The sequence below is a fragment of the Pangasianodon hypophthalmus genome, chromosome 2 (genome assembly GCF_027358585.1).
Source record: "Pangasianodon hypophthalmus isolate fPanHyp1 chromosome 2, fPanHyp1.pri, whole genome shotgun sequence".
Taxonomy (NCBI): Eukaryota; Metazoa; Chordata; class Actinopteri; order Siluriformes; family Pangasiidae; genus Pangasianodon; species Pangasianodon hypophthalmus.
In genome coordinates this window covers 21,120,923-21,139,479 of record NC_069711.1, presented here as the reverse complement: position 1 = coordinate 21,139,479, position 18,557 = coordinate 21,120,923, and the positions used below count along the sequence as shown (strand labels likewise).

Genomic DNA, 18,557 nt, shown 5'->3' with positions numbered 1-18,557 from the left:
AAATGCAAACATGAACCACAAAAACACAAACTGTTTTGTCATCATTAAAAGAAAAAAAAAGGAAATGTTGTTTTTTGTAACCCCTTATTATGTATTATACATTATTCCTGTTTACTTATCAATTCATTCACATGCTACAGATGAAGTAGCAGTACATTCAATCATATGCAGTTGAATATGCAGTAAATTGCACATGGTATAGTATTAACCCAATCCCTGTTTCTGTGTTTCTGTCTCTCCCTGTGTCTCTATAGGACAGTAAAGACCCTCCAGACTGTACTCTCAGTGAATCTTTCACATCTCCGGCTTGTACTCTCGGAGTGGACCTGCGCCGTGGACGACGACGTTTCTCAGGAAACCTGCAGCTGCCCCCGCTGTCATGGCGACAGACAGAGAGGTCACGGACCCCTGATGAGGAGATAATCTGCCGGCCAACCACGTTACCTTTCATCAGGCCGCCCCGCATCGACATCACACCTGTGGACTCAGAATGGTGAGGCTTTGGTGAAAACACACTGAGCGCTGCATGTGCGAGATGTAACCTACATGTGTGCTCAGTCGTTCAGTGTTTTCAGTCATTTGAGTGTGTATGCATTAGTTTGGTCTTGTGAGGCGTATGAAGCAACAGTGTAGTCAATAAGACAGTGTCACAGTTTATGTTTTTTCAGCTCTATAATCAAGATGGATTTGAGGTACTATGTGTACATGCGTAGGTATTTCTATATTTGTTAAATTTCTTTCGTTGTACTAGAAAAAAACATGAAATGTGTCACCCTCAGGGATCTATAGTATTTTCGTGCAGGTGTTAGCTAGTCATAGAACACCAGTATATTGCTATTTGGTTGGGTGTAAGCCAGTTTTTTCTTCTTTTTGCTTCTATAGTAACAAATTACACAGGGACTTGTATGGTGGATACTCCACATAATCATTCCAAAAGACATAAACAGATAAAAATAGTTTTATTTAACAAAGAAAAACTTTGATTGATATGGTGAGGCTTTCTGTAAGGAGATGTTTATTGAACATTTATGGAAGGAGTCTCCAGTGTTAGCACTTAAATCCTCCGCACCATTTCTCACAACCAGTATTGATGTCAGTCCACTTTTAATATAAATAAACCACTAGTTATATACTGTTTAAATCAAATGAATTAAATAAATGGACTGAATTGTTTTATCTGTAACAAATAAGAACATTTCAGTTGTGGATAGAAAATGTGAATCAGAGTGTTGATGCATAAATACACACAGCATATCACATCCCAGAGGCAATAAAATGCCTAACAAAACTAATTACATACCCAGCTGTCCCAGTGTATCGCTATCACATAGGCAAGAAATTAATCGATTTAAACGCTATGCAGTAGAAGCTTACTGCAGAAGTGAATGACATGAGAAAACAGAAAAGACAATTTTATAACTTGTTTTCAGCCAGCTGCTTGTTTCTACAATATCGACATTAAATCTATAAGTAAAATCTAATCGTATGTATTTAACCCTCAGAGGTCTATGCCTGTTTTTACTCGTTTTAGACCTAGCGTTAATAGACGATAAAAATACCACCATTTCAAATATTTCATTTTCATTTTTTCAGCACAGACACATTATATAGCCAAAAGGATGTGGACACCATTACATCCATATGTGTCCATTCCAAAACCATGAGCGTTAATACGGATTTGGTCCCCCTTTGCTGGCTGTGGGGATTCATGTTCATTCAGCTGTAAGAGCATTAGTCAGGTCAGGCACTGTGGTTAGTGTTCTGATTCATCCTGAAGGTGTTCAGTGGGGTTGAAGTCAGGGCTTTGTGCAGGCCACTCGAGTTCTTCCACACTGACCTTGGCAAACCCTGTCTTTATCCGGTATCACCCAGATGAGGAGGGGTTCCCTTTTGAGTCTGGTTCCTCTCAAGTTTTTTTTCCTCATGTCATCTCAAGATTTTTTCCTTGACACCATCGCCTTTGGCTTGCTTATTAGGGATACATTTATAAATGTAAAATTTACATCTGGAATTTATATATATATTTCTGTATAGCAGCTTTGTGACAGTGTTCACTGTTAAAAGTGCTATACTACTAAAACTGAATGTCTTTATGGGCCTGACTTTGTGCACAGGAGCATGTTGGAACATGTTTGTGTTCTAGTGAAGGGAAATTGTAAAGCTACAGCACAAAAAAACATTCGAGAGAATTGTGTGCTTCTAACTTTGTAGCAACAGTTTGGGGAGGACCCACATATGGGTGTGATATCAGGTATCCACAAACATTTGGCCATATAGTGGAGGTTGATGACACACACAGACCTGTTGTTTTTATAAGCTTTGGGCTTGCTGTTTATCATCTAAAGAATTTTTGCGTCTAAAGTTGAATAGTGAATAAAAAAAATTACAAAACCTTTGTGGGGTGCTGGTTTATAATCTGAACTGTGAAGCTGATTTTTTTTTCCTGTTAAGTCGTGGATCTCTGAGATAAAAGTAAGACTCTATGCCAAATAATTCCTAAATGATTAAGCAACAATATAATGTAAGACCCATTCTCACAGTTGTGCTATTCTTTGCCAGGTTATATCACGCACCAACGCTCGCAAACGTTATTGGTGGTGCAGCTTAATATCGCCTGTCCAGCATGTTTGATTTCCTGGAAAGTAGTATGAGGTTAAAACAGCTCAAGTGGCTACAGCATTCCTGTGATTGTATTTTAGCTTCGGTCATCTAACTATAGATGAATCATTCTGTTGTGATTTGCTTCGTCTGTGTTAGTTGTGAGATTTATTTATTTAATCTGTTGATTACAGGCAGAGGAAAGATCCTTAGTCTAAACCACTTTCTACAGTATTTATTGTTGATCTTCCTAAAAAAGGCATTCCTGCTTTGTGTCCAAAGAGGGCAGCACTGGGATAACCTGTACAGTCATCTCGTCTTTTCATGTTTATTCAGTAATACGTTTTCCTCAGAACAGTTACTATGTATTGACTGAGCACACATACTGTCAGACAATGAGATAAAGAGGCAATTTTCACTTTGTACACATAAACGTGGCATTAAAAGCTTTATACGACTTGATGGAAAAGAGATTGCACCTTGATGGAAAAGAGATTTTACGGTTACGTGACAATGAATGCAGTGGTCATAGAACGATCACCTAATGTGAATGTGACACGGAGCATTTATTTTGCATTAGCGTAATTCATGTGTGGTAATGATTTGCTATCTATTGTAAATGCATTGTAATTAGAGTGCTAATGGCTGACACTGGAAGCCACACACATACACGCACACGCACACATACGCAAGCACGCACACATGCACACACACACACACACACACACACACACATATTTGTCCTCTGCCCTGCTCTCTTACACTCTGCCATGGTTCCACTTGTTAGAGCTGTGTTTAATGCAGTTGCATCAGGAACAAAGGCTGCTCTAGAGAAGTGGTTTTTGGAGCACAATTATTTTAGTGCTGGGTTGCAGCTGGGATTGACTGTGGTGTTTGTCCCCAGTGGGCTGTGGGGGACGTTTATAGAGCATCCATAAGCAGCAAGAGCAAAGGAGTAGAGCTGCTGTTTTAAGCCATAATCAGGCTTTTGTGAATAAGTTATAATAAGTTTACATTAGAAGTATAGAATATAGAACACAGCCTGTAAGTAATTGTGTTGATATTATTGTTGTTGTTTTGGCTCTGTATGCTTTAATTAATTACATCTGAACTGAAAGAAGGACTATCGTTTAAATGCAGACTGTCAATTTTACTTTGACAGTTTTGCTCAAACAATGTAGAAATCCTGTTTATTATCCTGTTTCACAGAGTGTAAATATTTGGACTGCTGCTCTTGGCCCACTTTTTGTCATTTAATTACTAGTTCATGGATAGACGAACAGTGGATAGATGGATGGATGGATAGTGGATGGATGGATGGATGGAGGATGAATGGATAGTGAATGGGTGCTTGAATGGATGGTTAGTGTATAAATGAATGGATGGATAGTGGATGGATGGATAGTAGATTGATTAATGGATAAAGTAAAGATAGGTAATGGATGGATAGATAGTTGATAAATGGAAAGTGGATGGATATTGTATGGATGGATAGATGGATGAGTGGATAGTTTATAAATGGATGGATGGATAGTAGACGTTTTTTTTGTTTGGTGAACAGAAGCATCTTAACTGTTCAGCCCCAAGCTCTTCATAACTAACTAGTGAATGGAGTGAGAGATGGCATCAGCAACACTACTACAGCTACTGTGAAGTTTTTCTGTAAAATGTCATTGTAAAATGTCATTGTTATGATTGACCAACTGTTCACTTGACCTGAACCTCAATTCAGTCTTTCAATTCTATAAATTTTATTAACTGAAAACAAGACTAAAGACAAAAAGGAACTGAAATGACAGCACTAGAGGCCGATAGAGCATCACTAGAAGTATGCAGAAGTGTACGCATCACTTCAGGCACTGGCTAGTCACACAGGATTGGCAAAAAGCAGAGCCTGCGTCTAGTTATTACAGCAAGCTTTAAACACTGTACCGTGACTAGCATGTAAAATATTTTAAAGGAATACTGTAGCATTTTCGTTTACCTCAGCTGCGAGCGAGAGAGGTTTATGTCACCCTTTCAATAATGTAAGGTGTTCTCTACAGCTGTCCCACTCAGGGGCCCAAGCTAGCTCCTGAAAAGTCACGAAGGCATAAATTCTGAATGCGAAGGTCCACCTTGCCACAGATGGCATCCTAGACTGCAACATTACCCACCAACCATGGCACACACTCCACAACAGATTCAAGCTTGCAACACAAAGCTTATTTGGAAGCTTATCACCATTCAGTTGTGTGTTTAGGTTTAGAATTACTGGTAAAAACATCTGCCATATGTAAACAACGCTTATCATTCAAGCAAATCAGCATGGCTGGGGGGAAATATGTAAGGTCTGTGGTACACAATGTAAAACATTCTAGCTAGACATGAATTTAGAATCTTGACAAACACCTCCTTGCATAAGCCATCCCAGCAATAAACTCAATTTACACCACAGTGCTGTTGAATTCTCACATACTCAAATGATCAGATGCTGATTCATTTTCTAAAAACTAGCTCAGATAGTAGTATCAGCTATAATTCAAATTATAGTTTTATGGTACTGTTTCATTTTCATTTTTTTCAATGGTGTTGAAAAAACTGATAAAAACACAGACAATATGGAGACCTAAAACAAAAGTAAAAATGACTTTAAAGTAAAATATTGCAAACATCCAAGCAGCAATCATCGGGGTCCAAGCACTACTTTACAAACAGGTCTAACTTTGCAATTCCTGCCATGGTACCCAATACTGATCAATGTTTCTGTGTACTGTTTGTTCATGATCTACAGGCATAGTGTACGATCAGACAGAGATTTTGCTGATGTACAAAAAACATCTATAAAAATCAAGTTGCCTGATTGCCTGCACACTTTGGAAAAACACTTTTTGAAAAAAACAAATTGTTTAGTTTAGACTGTAACAGAATTATTTCTCTATTTTAAATATAGCAAGAGGTTTTCAAGCTTTAGCAAACTGACACTAGACACTAAAGATCTAAAGATCAAATTTAGCTTAACATTTAGTAACAATCAGTTTATCCCTGGTTGAGATTTTGAGATTTGAGTCACATAAACCCTAAAATTCACCTGTTACAGCCATACTTTGTTTTTTTTTTTGTTTTTTTTTAAGTAAACCTTAAAAAACAAAAGGATTTACTTTCAGAGTTTCATTTCAATGATCATTATTAGCTGTTGAAATCTCATTTCAACATGGTTAGTGCCAATGTAAGTCCAGTTATTATTTTACATCATTTATTTTATGTTAGCATACCAAAAATAACCCCATCCTGAAATACCTCTGATAGTGAATCACACAGATTTATGAAAAGCAGAAGACATAGTTAGTCTGCAGGTGATACACAGCTAACTTTCATGAAAATCAGATTAATGGTTTCGCACGTCATGCGAAATAAGATCCAAATCCACGTGTGCAAAGCGCTGAGTTCCTGTTGTGTAACAAAGGATAGAGTTCTGTCACTCGGACTCATCAAACGTTGCGTCAAAATTTACAATTAAGCATGAGGCACACGATTAAATGTTTATATGCAATTCATGAAATTTACATTTTAGCTCTACATTCATCTCTCGTACACTTTGTTCTTTTTTGTCGTCATCCTCCAGTCTCTCCACCCCACCCCACCCCTTCACCCCCCCTTCATGGTCTCCATGGTGAGGATTAGGGTGATGGCGCTGACAGGTTGATTTCTTGCTGAAGGCAGAACGGTGTGCATTGTGTCTCCAGAATACTGCAGTAAAACCAGAGATAGTCGCACTGGATCCTGCAGTCAGCGTTGGATCACTTTGGGTGTTTTGAGCACCATGGTGACATTTACAGGGGCGACGGTTCCTCAGATATTTATACTCATGCTGTAGTGACCTGGTCGATTGGTTATGTCTTAGTTGTGTCTTGCACATTGATTAATTCATGCATTCATATATTGTTTATGCCTGTTTTAAGGCTAAATAGCATAATTCTTTGGACTGAAGTTGAGCTTCTGTTTTTCACCTTCCTGTTTCTAATTCAAAATGAAATGAATCATCTCTGTCTGAATGGCAGAGTGCTGTGCTCCGAGCTCATTCGAATACAGCTGGAGTCTTCTTTTTCCCTTCTGCAGTGCCTTTGCTTCATTCATAATTGCTGAATCAAGCCAGCACATTCAAAATTCCTAAAGCCGTAAATCACCTGGGAACAATTTAGAGCCTACGTAGGGTTCTTATCTTTTCCTCACAGCTAATCTTGGGCTTGAATTGCTTCAGAATATTTTTTCCTGTCCTTGTTGCCATTCTGAGAAGCTCTGAGCTGTGAAAGGCCAAAAGCCATCATCAGAATAAAGCTGCCTTGCTTTGCTTCTACACTGAGACACCCGTTGTAGCGGACCAATCAGCTAGCGCTGGGGGCGGAGCTTCAACCGTCACTATCTGTGTGTCTTTTTTCATCTGTCCAGTTATGCTGTTTATTCTCAATGAAGACACTGCCTGAGGCTACGGACTTAGGTGTGCCTCCTTGGAGTGCTTTCTCTGGTGTTTTTCTGTCTCTGCTCTCTGTGTGCTGAGCAATTTTGTGCTGGGAGGGAGTGTGAGTGTGTAGCGAGCGCATGTAAAGGAGCATGAGCAAGAAACGGAGCGGGTGATGACGGCTGAAGCGATGCTCTCAGCTCCTTTCTGCATGATTTATTGTGGAGGTTCCTGGAGCTGAATGGAGAAAGAGAGAATCCTGTGTGTACTTTGGGGAAAGTGAGAGAAATAGGGAGATCTACAAGGAAAAAAAGAAGAAAAGAAAAAAACAGCTTGAGTGAAGTGTAGAGGAGTTGAAATAGCAACATCTAACAAGAGTCAGATGACTCCTATTAGACAGAGTAGGAGGTAGAAAGGGGTTGGAGAAGGGAGGTTGTGTTTACAGAGTACAGAGAGAGAAGTGTGTTTCTTTTTCTTGCACAAAGCAGGTGTGACTGTGCTGACGAAGCCTCCTCTTAGTGTGTCAGTAGCACTCAGCGCACACGCAAAGGATTGCTCCAGTGCCAGAAACCGAGAGAGACAGAGCACTGCTGGAAGGTAGCTTGTTCACTGGACTGAAAATCAACCTGCATGACATAATTTTAACAGAAAAAGAATCAGCGAGGACGGCACAGAGACTCCGAAAAGAAATTGCACCAGGTCCGTCAGCCACATCCATCAACATGTCATCAAACGAGCTGAGTGCCCCAGACCCAGAGCCCTGCATCCGCACCTTCAAGGAGCACATGCGTCTGGAACTGGAGCCTCCCAGACTCATTACATCTCCGAAAGTGTCCCCACGCAGCTCCCCGCGTCTCTTCCGCAGACTCATGGTCAACAAGGGTGGCCGCCACCGACGACGCTTCACTGTCGCACACACCTGGTAAGTCGTGGGAAGAGGAGAGGAGTTTGGAAGTGATATGTAACAGGCATGTCTGGGATGCCACTGGATGGCAATCTGACACCAGAGCTATTTTTATCAAGTTATGAACTACATCTATGACAACATTGGACAACATGGGAGATTGTGTGTGACGTGTAAAGCTAGAAGAGTCAACATTTACAGCATTTTATTATTACTACTTGCTTTAAAACAGGCTTTTGTATACAGTGGTGTGTCTTTGTGTTTGTAACCTGTGTAAACTGCTGAACAAGCTTGTGGTTTTAGCCACAGTGTAACTGCAGTGTAAGTGCCAGGCGGTACACTGAGCGCTGTGTGTGCGTGTTTGTACTTCAGTTTTCAGAGTGTAAGCAGGGGAAGTGTAATAAGCTAGACTTAATAATTCACTGGATTTGGCTTGCTGTGTGAGAGAAATGAAGATTTTGTGTTTTGAAAAGCAGCTGTTTTCGATATTAAGCCAGCAATGTGACACATGGTAAACAGTGGTATGAATAGGATATAGCACATTTCACCAAGGTCACTGTGGTCATGTTCTTGGCAGAACAAGTCATTTATCTGTTAGTTTCTCTAGAAATGCAGATTTATTCACCAGCCCTTCATAACCACCCCTTAGTCTTGATACCGGCTCCAACAGAGCAGCTGGCAGCATTGTGTTCTCATAATAGTTTGAGCCCATGGTTTTGTTTTTTTATATCCTGGTATTGTACCATTTCTCGTTGTTTACCTTTTCATGGTTTCCCAAACTAGCACATATTATATGTGCTGTGTTGTAATTTGTGGATGCGAGAAGGCATTTTAGTGACGTTTACAATATATGACCCAGATTAAACCTAGTATTTAAATAGAATACATGGTCAGAGGAAGCTGTACAATCTATTTCAGTCTGTTGATTTATATTCTGTGCTCAGGCTGTGTTCAGCTATAGAGATGATCATGGTAGTGTGTGGGCTGGAAGAGAAATTGCAATCGAAGGCTATTTTGAGGGTTTGGCGGATAAAATTCGAGTAAATAGAACATAATTAGTGTCCTGTCTAGACTTGTGCTATTGCTGTGTTGGATTAATCTAAGGGATAATTACAATGCTGAGAATCTTCAAGACTTTTGAGCTGATATGGCTTCTTATGTACGGAACAAAAAAAAAAAAGAGCTTGTCATGCTACACACCATTATTTGTGTGCCTCTGATTTGGGGAGGTGGGGGTGGGGGTGAGGTGTGTGTGTGTGTGTGTTGGGGGGAGCGCCTTAATGCTGCAGTGCTACAGTCAGCCATTCTGTGTCCGAGAGGAGCTGAGTGCTTGTCCCTCCGCTCAGTCAGCCAGACGGAGACTGTTAATGTTTAATGTGTCAGGTATAGTGCTTAGACACACACACACACACACACACACACACAGAGTAGTCAAAAGTACACTGCAATTTTAGCAACAGTCTTTGTAAAAAAAAAAAAAAAAAAATGCCCACACAGACACACACACACACATGCACACACACACGCACATACACACAAGGAAAACTTTTTGCTCTTTTAGTGTTTTGAATAAAAGCTGTATTCAAATGTTCCCACAATATCAAAACTGTCTGATATTCCTGTCCTTGTATGGACATTTAGTCCCCACTAAGATATAGAAACATGCCCACACACTCACATACTTCAGTAAGTGAAAGGAACACACACACATGCATGCATACACACACTGTACCAACTCATCATGACAAATCAGCACAAGCTCCTGACAGTACTTACCCAGCTCATCATTATCATTATAAACAGAGACAGAACAAACAGAGATAGTGAACAGCTGGTTATAAAGGCTTTGCAGATTTAAACTCAAAACACTGAATCGTTCATCAGCACTCAACCAAGCCTTCATAGGAGCATTTGCCTGGTCCATATGAGGCACCCTTCTTGTATGAGCTATATGTGTGTGTTGGCGTGTTTTTATATCTTGGTGGGAACTAAAAGTTTGTACAAGGATAGAAATATCAGACAGTTTTGACATTGTGGGGGCAATGTGGGTCCCCACAAAGAAACTGCTTTTTTTCTACAGAAACTGCATCATATATATATATATATATATATATAGATACATATGTGTGTGTGTGTGTATATATATATATATATATATATATATATATATATATATATATATATATATATAAGCTGTGTATATATTGTATATACATACACACATACATATACATACATAATATAGTCCATGTCATATCTATTATAATGGCAATATTGAGAATGAAAGACTTCTGGAACTTGTGATTTAAACAGTGGCTGTAGTTCAGTAATAAAGCACTTATTACTACACACTCTCAACTCGGGATCACAGTTTCATTTCCCCCTAATGGGCACTGACGAAATGAATTACACTAATTATAAACCAGAGACTAATTTTGAAAATTCATAGTCTTGCAGTATAGTCCTTGGGTTACCCTTTCATTTTTACAAGTCTCTTACACAAAAACACTGTTGACAGTTAATTAAAACTACCAGAACTGCCGATAATGTTAAAGGTAAAGTCAGTGACTTTGGTGTGAGGTAGCTGATGCTAGCTGTTTTGAAACTCAAATTTAAAACAAATACCCTACTTTTAATGTTGCCTCTAAAACCACACCCTAGACACATACTGTATACACACTGCTTAGGCTAGAGCAAGAAGAAGCATAACATATAGGTAGGCAAAGACTCATCCTTGTTCTGATTGGTTGGATGTTGGTGGTACATGTTATTTGTTTTCTTCTCTTGTTTACAGAGTATTCATCTAATAAAAGCATCTGGAATGTAAGGACTTAGAAAAATTACAAAATGGTTATGAAAAAAAACTGCTTACTCCACCTTTAACTAGAGTTGCCAGAAGTGCAAACATTGGCAGCAAGACAGAAGGTCACTTAATGATGTTTATTTTACTGCAAAATGCTGCTCCAATAACCGGAAAACTTTTAGTTACATGATAAACATCAAACTGTTCTCCTCTCCTAGGGATTCTTCTAGGAAATGCCCACCAAAGCACACCAATTATTATTCTTATCATACTTTTACATATTATTCTTATCAGGCTGTTTAAATCCTGCAAAGTTAGAAAATAACATCCAGCTAATTAAGGTTCTACTGGTGGAAAGTGTTTGGGATATCATTATAAGGACATTAATGAGACACACTGTGCCATTTGGTAGAACATCCACATCCAAGCAAGATGTAAAATCTGCAAAACCTTTTTAGAAAATCTGTCTATTTCTGCACTAGAGATTCTTCAAGACTGTCTTGACCTACAGTAGAACATTTTTATTGGAGAAAGTGTTAACAAGCACAGAAGCATTGAAATACCGTATGTACATTTTGGAGAAGTGAGATGTATTGCTACTTAAGGTATTACACAACTGTGCCTCTCAAGTTTCAAGTTAGAAGCTTTAGAGGTACTTTGAGTTGTCCATTAAGGGGGGCCTTACAACAGACTTTGCAGAAAGCTACAAAACAGTTGTTTTGTTGTCAGTGAGGATTCCACAGAACCCTTTAGTACAGATATATTCTAACTTTTTCCCTGTGAGGCCTGTGAGAAGAAAAACTTCCCATTTTTTGAGACCTTGGGAATAAAGTGACAGCATCAGTTCATCTTTCAAGTAACATGAGCACCAGCTAAAACATTACTAACGTGAGATGGTAGAAGGGGGTGGGGCTTCCAGAGTGTGTCAGTTAATATCGGGGGTTACAAAAACACCTGCGCTACTGTAAGTCATTCCAGATTCACATTTCGTTTGGCTCATTATTATGAAAAAAGAAGACAGCTCTTTTGGCCTGTTTTTTTTTTTCTTGAGTAATAATTCTTTCCAATGTAGTCCAATGTTAAAATGTCAAGCACCTACACAAAATGCGTAAAGGCTGGCAGGATTCATACAGTCTTTTACATATTTATTTTTTGGTATTTTCCATCTCAACCCTCACCCACATTCCCCCCGACCCAAACTTTGAACACCTCTGCCTTAGTAGAACCCCTGTTAGGATGCTTTGGAAACGAAACTATCCAAATAATAATAATCATTTTTTTCCCCCTAAAAGTATAGTCTTGCTCTCGTAAGGAGTTCTTAATTTGAGAGCTTTGCTGGTAAATCTCAGTAAGCTCAGACAAACAAACTCATCTAGCTTTATAGCTTTGGAAAATTTCTTCAAACAGACTAAAATACAGACTAAAAGGTACAGATCTGTAAAATCGTAGTTTTCTGATATGCCCACTTACAAATAATGCATTTTTAAAATAATTTATTTAGATATGGGGTTAAGAACACTTTGCTCAACTAAGGAAGCAGATCAGCATTGACAGTCAAAGATAAGGCTGAACAATGCAGTTAGGTTCAGCCAAGAGGCAAGAAAAGGTAAATTGCAACAACAGCCTGCAAAAAGGACTATCCTCTGCCTGGCAGGAGCCATCAAACCATCACTCACTACTAAAAGAAGATGCTGATCTGACTCTAGTCACTGATCTTAATGTGTTTTATTGAAGAGCTGCTTTTTTTTAATTCCCCATCCTGCTTTCAGGATCTATTCTTAACAGCTCAGTATCAGGAGTTATTTTCCTTTCCTTTACTTATTATAGAACACAATGTCTACAATCTCTTCAACAAGCCAAACTGCAAATGAGCAGCTGAACCTGACCATGACTCCTACATGTTTAGCTGCACTCACACAATCTGACATTGTCTCTGACTGCTTCAAGTCATCCTCTATTGCCCCAGATTCTTTTAAAGAAGCATCAAATTGTCTGACTTAATCACTAGATCTTTACTTGGACTCCAGCAATTCAGTGCAATTCATTTCAATATTTGGACTCACTATCAATTCAAGCAAACTTATAATTTCTATTTGGCAGCTACCCTTAAGAAAAAAAAGTCACATGGGTCTTCCTCAGGAGCCTAACAGCCAGGGTTGCCAGGTCTGCATGATAAAACAAGCCCAATGTCCATTTATATGCACAATGGATTTGTCCTTTAACTCCTGGACTTTCGGTGGATGTACAGCTTTCTGACAAACTGAACACAGTGTATGAGGAGCTGTTTGTTTTCAAACCTACTCTACTAACTGGTGTACCGATGACTGTACATTATGTGAAAATTCTAAAAAATATCCTGGCAATAAAACCATCATAGAATACTTGTTTGTAGTCGCCATCAGTTAACGACCTGATAGTGCCTGCTCAAACTGACTGTCCCTCAGTGGTGGAATGAACTTGTGCCCACTCAAAAAAAAAAAATCTGCACTTACACTTGCTCTTACACCTCTGCTTCTTTAGCACTCACTTTGCTCCTTTAGCACTCACTTTGCTCCTTTAGCACTCACTTTGCTCCTTTAGCACTCAATTAAAGACCTTGTATGATAGCACTACTTGTATTGTTCTCTGCTTGATGTATCGCTTTGCTATTTCCTCATTTGTAAGTTCCGCATTGGATAAAAGCGTCTGCTAGATGAATAAATGTAAAAATTTGTAATGATTATAAGTCTCAAATCAGACTAGTGGTTCTGCGGTGGTCGAAGGAATTGCCCAGCTTCACTTGCTCTGCACATTTCCTCTCAACCTCTAATAGTGCCTGAAGATCCAGCATTTAGGAAAACACGTAATCATCAATGCAGTAACATCCTTAACACTCTTCCTACTTATTTCTGTTCAGTTAGTTGAAGTGTATCACTGTCGGCTCCTGTAAACTAGATTTTTTTATTTGATTGTATTCTGCCTCACTTGTAAGCCACTTTAGATAAAAGCATCTGGCTAACAAATAAGCGTAAATGTAATCATTAGATATGATAAGAGTAAGTACAGAAGGGAAATGGAACATCTGTCGTGGTGGTGGAGAAGCAACACACTGAAAAACTACACCACTGAAACTGCTGAAATGGTCCTTGACTTCCATAAACAAATCCTCTACAATTCTCTCTGGAAACCAATGATGACAATGCCAACTTCAGATTCTAATGAGCTGTCAGTTTCAATATCAGCTGAGGCTCTAGCCCTGTTCTCGCTGTTGTCTAACTTTCTGTAACAGCAGCTCTGACAGTAGTTCTGGCTACAGGGTTTACATAAATGCACTTCTACTAAGAAGTCATTAGGATAGAGAACTTCGTAGTTTCTTGGTAACATTGCAAGCTGCAATTTTTTGTTTTTATTAACTTCAGGAAGGAAAAAGAGATGGTGATGAGGTAAGAGATAATAGGAACTAACTTGTATTGCAGATGTTAATACAGAAAATGGAACTGTAAAGAAATAAATATTATGACATCATTTTTTAATAAATAAAATTGTGAAAATTGGTGTTAAGAGAAATAAAACACCTCAGGACTATGCACCTATGCGTTGCTTCAGGCCGTGTCATTTTCCTAAAACAGCATGCCTAATGTTTTTTTCATTACATATCATGTGTTTGTTCTATGAACTAAAAAAAAGACTTTTCACAGGTTCTCTTGGTACAATACAGGGCATCCATTGAAAGTCTGTTATTATTATCAGTTTTGTCTCTCAAGTCCATGAGCAAACATCTGCAGGTTATCAAGTTTAGTCAGAAGGTGTGGTTCCTCACATACTGATCTCTGTAAATCTCTGTAAATCCAATATACTGAATATGGAAACCCTCACATCTAGGACACAAACTGTTCACGATGCTTTCCTCTAAGCAAACATTAAATAGATTTTGACCAAAAGCAGCATGTGCCTGAAGGCTTTCTTCTCCAGTCCCATATCTCTGGTTAATCAGCAACCACGACTGACCTCACTCCGTCTGCAGCCCCCCGTTTCCCTTCACTTAACCTCCAGCGATTCTCTAAACTCTATCATCTTTACTCTATAGCACTACTGACCAGGAGAGATACACTGAGTCCCAGAGCTAATAAAGGTATAAAACGCAGCTTGCTCATGGCCTTCAACCAGTTACAGGATAACCTGTCATTCTTTAAAACACTTATTTTATTTTTCATTTGCTCTCAGTCCCTGAGGAAACCTGTTACTGACTTTAATCATGTTCTGTTTCCTTGAAGTACAAGTATGAGTTTGCACACATGTAACACACGTTGAGTGTTATGGTCGGATGAGACCAAAATGTGACCAACGGGGACTGCATACAGTGAAAAGCACCTGATACTCCACTGTAAAATATGATGTTGGTGTTGCTTTGGGGCTGTTGTGTGGCCAGTGGTTCAGGGACTCTTTGATGGCATTATGACTTCTGCTAAGCAGCAGGATATTTCAGCCTAAAACCTGCTTAACGCTGCCAGGAGGTTCAGTCTTGGCCATAGATAGGTTTTTCAAAAAGTTAAAGAATAAAATGTACTTCCAGATTAACACCAAAATGGTTAAAGAAGCAGAAAATCAGTGTAATGTGATGACCGTCTCAGTGTTTGGATTTTAAGCCTACTGAAAACCTCTGGTCTGAATTGAAGAGGCAAAAATCTAAGAATGTAAAATATAGGAAGTTCTGCATGGAGTCTTTTGTAGAAAAAAAATTGTGTGTGTGTGTGTGTGTGTGTGTGTGTGTAAAAACATATCAGTATATCATTTTACTCTTTTTTATATATGCATTTTTGTTCATATTTATGAAAGGTGCCAATAATTCTGGAGGGCACTGTAATTACTCCAACCCTTCCCTTCCTGTCCTTCATGCAGCTGTCTGTTTTCCCCATATACAGTATGTAGAAATAAAATGATTAAAGGGTTGGGGCCATTTGTACTGATTGGTGATAACATGGCGAATGTTGTGTATATGGGCGTGCCAGTTTCCCTTGAGTCCTGCTGAGAAAAGGACATACAAAGCACATTTGACTTTAAACACACCTTGGATGCTTAGTTAATAAGTCGCCACATGCAGGCTTGCAGATAACAGTCTTGTTTATTGCTCAGTGTGTGATCTCATAGCTCAGACTGCCGTGTCCTATATAGCTCAGATGCGTCCCACATAGACATGACTGAGTATATAACAATAACATTTCTGCTTTTTGCCCTATAAAAAGGGAAAGGGAAAGAAAAAGAAGCTACCCATGCTCCTTATTGTAATACTTTTCCATCTTTTCACTAATGAGATATTCTTTAATTCAACCATCCCTCAGGGCATAATATTTGGAGCTGCTCTCTCTCTCTCTCTACGTTGGGAGGCATTATGCAGAATTAATATACACAAACATGCAAGGAGTTCACTGTATTAGAAGTTATTCACACAACTCCTGTTTACCTTCTGTGTCCTCTGATTATCTGTGTGTCTCATTCAGGGTACGCCCACATTCTGCATTTACAAAGGGCTTCATGCTGGTATATGCTTGTATTATAAAAATGCCATTAAATCAATTAAGCCATTTATTACTAGTACTTGTTTGACAGTTTATAATCAGTCAAAACTTCATAATTGCCCAATCCAAATGGCAAACCTTTATTTGCTTAATTTTTTTTTAATTTATTTACTTTTTTCTTTTCTTACTAATTTATGAACTCCCCAAATGTGCTGCATATCTGATTTTTGCATTATAGTGTTAATGACATCATCGCTTAGATAGCAGCTCTGCCGACCTGAAAAAAAGAATCAAGAGAAACTCAGTATTCACAAGCAAATATTCCAACCACACAACTCAAAAGTATGTAGCGCAGGTTGTCAACTGATGGTCCGCAGTCCTGATATGGACCCAGCACAGTATTTCAACAGATGTTTATTTCATTTACACAGTAAAAAAAAAAAATCATTGTGAATTTGACAGTAATTTACTAGCAACATGGTAAAAATGTAAACAACTGTAAAACCTATTTACAGTACAGTACTGTAATATCTTACATAATATAAAATAACGGATAATGCAGTACATTTACTCATTTTGCTGATGCTTTAAAAAAAAAAAAGGCAACTTACACTTGATGCAGGAAACAACTGAGATGAAGGTTAAGGATTTTGCTCAAGGACTCAACCGTAGCAGTTTAGCAGCGCTGGAATTTGAACACACAACCTTCTAACTAGCTCAACTAGTGTGCACTGATGCAATGTCATCTTTTAGTGCGAGTTAATTCAGTGGTGTAAGTAGCTGAATCAATGCAAGCTAGCTGAGCTAGTTACTAGTCGTGATAGCTAAGCGGTTACTATGTAATATATTACAGGACGTAAATATATAGTTAACTGTAAATTTTTACAGTACTTTACCCTGTTGTCAGTAAATCACTGTAAAATTTACAGTATTTTTTTTTAACAGTGTACCCTCTCTTGTCTGATTAGAGAAGTGACTACATGGCTTGTTAAAAAAATAGACGACAAAAGAGAATATATAGAAGTATATATTTATTCTCCACAACAAATTCAAAACAGATGTCTCATCTGAGTCAAAAGTGTTAATGTGTTAAAGTGTTAATGTAATTATGGCTTACTGTAATTATAGTCATCAACTAATCATCAATGGTTACGCATCACAAGGTAACTCTAGTCGCCCTTCAGTTACGTTAGTTGCTTATCTGTTGTGGAGGTGGGGTGGGGCAGTGAAGGGGAAAACTTATTACAGAGTATATTTAAGGAAATTATGCAATATACTATCTTGAGGACATATATATAATTTTAGGAGATTTTGTCCAAGCATGACTCGGCTTGACAGCTCAAAACCACATAATCTAATTTGAAGACTGTGTATGACAGTCTGATAGCTTTCCTGACACCTGGTGAAAGAGATGCCACTTTATGTCACAGAGCTGTTCACACTCAAGGATCCTAATCCTGTATGTGACATGTCAGAAAATTGTTAACACACTTCAGGTGCTATAAATCAGGACGTCTTTCAGTGGCATGCACCAGCAGTGAAATATGAAAAATATGAACTGATGCAAAGTAGAAGTAAAATGTTGTATAGTGCATTTGCAGAAGACCAACACTGCCGGGTTTGATTAATGTACAGTATTAATGTAGCCCTGACCTACTACTGCATGGCTTCTAATGAGCACACACAGTCTTTCTTCCAAAATCTTATTGTGTCTTTTTTTAGCATGCAGAATTGTAAAAGAGTAAAAGTAGCTCAGTGACTTTGTCTGCTTTTGGTTCTTTACTCTGAGACACTATGAGGCTACAAGTGTAGCTGTGAATGGAAGGCTCATTCGTCTACGCTGATTTATCTGGCACACAGGTGGTCTTATGGTAGGGTTTGTATCTCTCAGATGTAGTTATGGAGCACACACACACACACACACACACACACACATGGGCAGCCCCAGCAGCTGTTGTATAATTAATTCACTGAAGACACTTACACTTTATTGACTAAAGAGGCCAAGTTTAGACTAAAAATATATACCTCTGGCATGATGTGAAAGGGGAACAGGTGCATTTGGAAAGGGAATGAGACAAATCTCACATTCACCACTGATTTCCCAACAGACCTCTTCTTTCTCTTTCAAAACAGATTCTACAGAAGCTTGTTACCCACAAATGAGTGGATTGACAGGCAGACGTTGATTACACACTCACATATTTTCATGCTGCCTTAATGTAGCAGTCCTACAGTGTTGTAATTATCAAACTGTGTTCATGCAGCATCACTTCCACATTTTCCAGTTTCCACCTTCTACACAGATTTGAATGTCAG

General features: G+C 38.7%; 1 protein-coding gene across 2 annotated transcripts in view; it reads left to right on the top strand.

Moving 5' to 3' along the window:
- The window catches only part of pde4ba (phosphodiesterase 4B, cAMP-specific a), a 150,780-nt gene that overhangs the window by 39,495 nt on the left and 92,728 nt on the right, over positions 1–18,557 (top strand). The window contains exon 3 of one of the 2 annotated variants that reach the window (XM_026923618.3): positions 255–493. In XM_026923618.3, the coding sequence (XP_026779419.1) occupies positions 255–493 (239 nt within the window). Of the gene's footprint in view, positions 1–254; positions 494–7,029; positions 7,959–18,557 lie in introns of those variants that run through there. The other variant, XM_026923625.3, reaches the window with a different exon arrangement.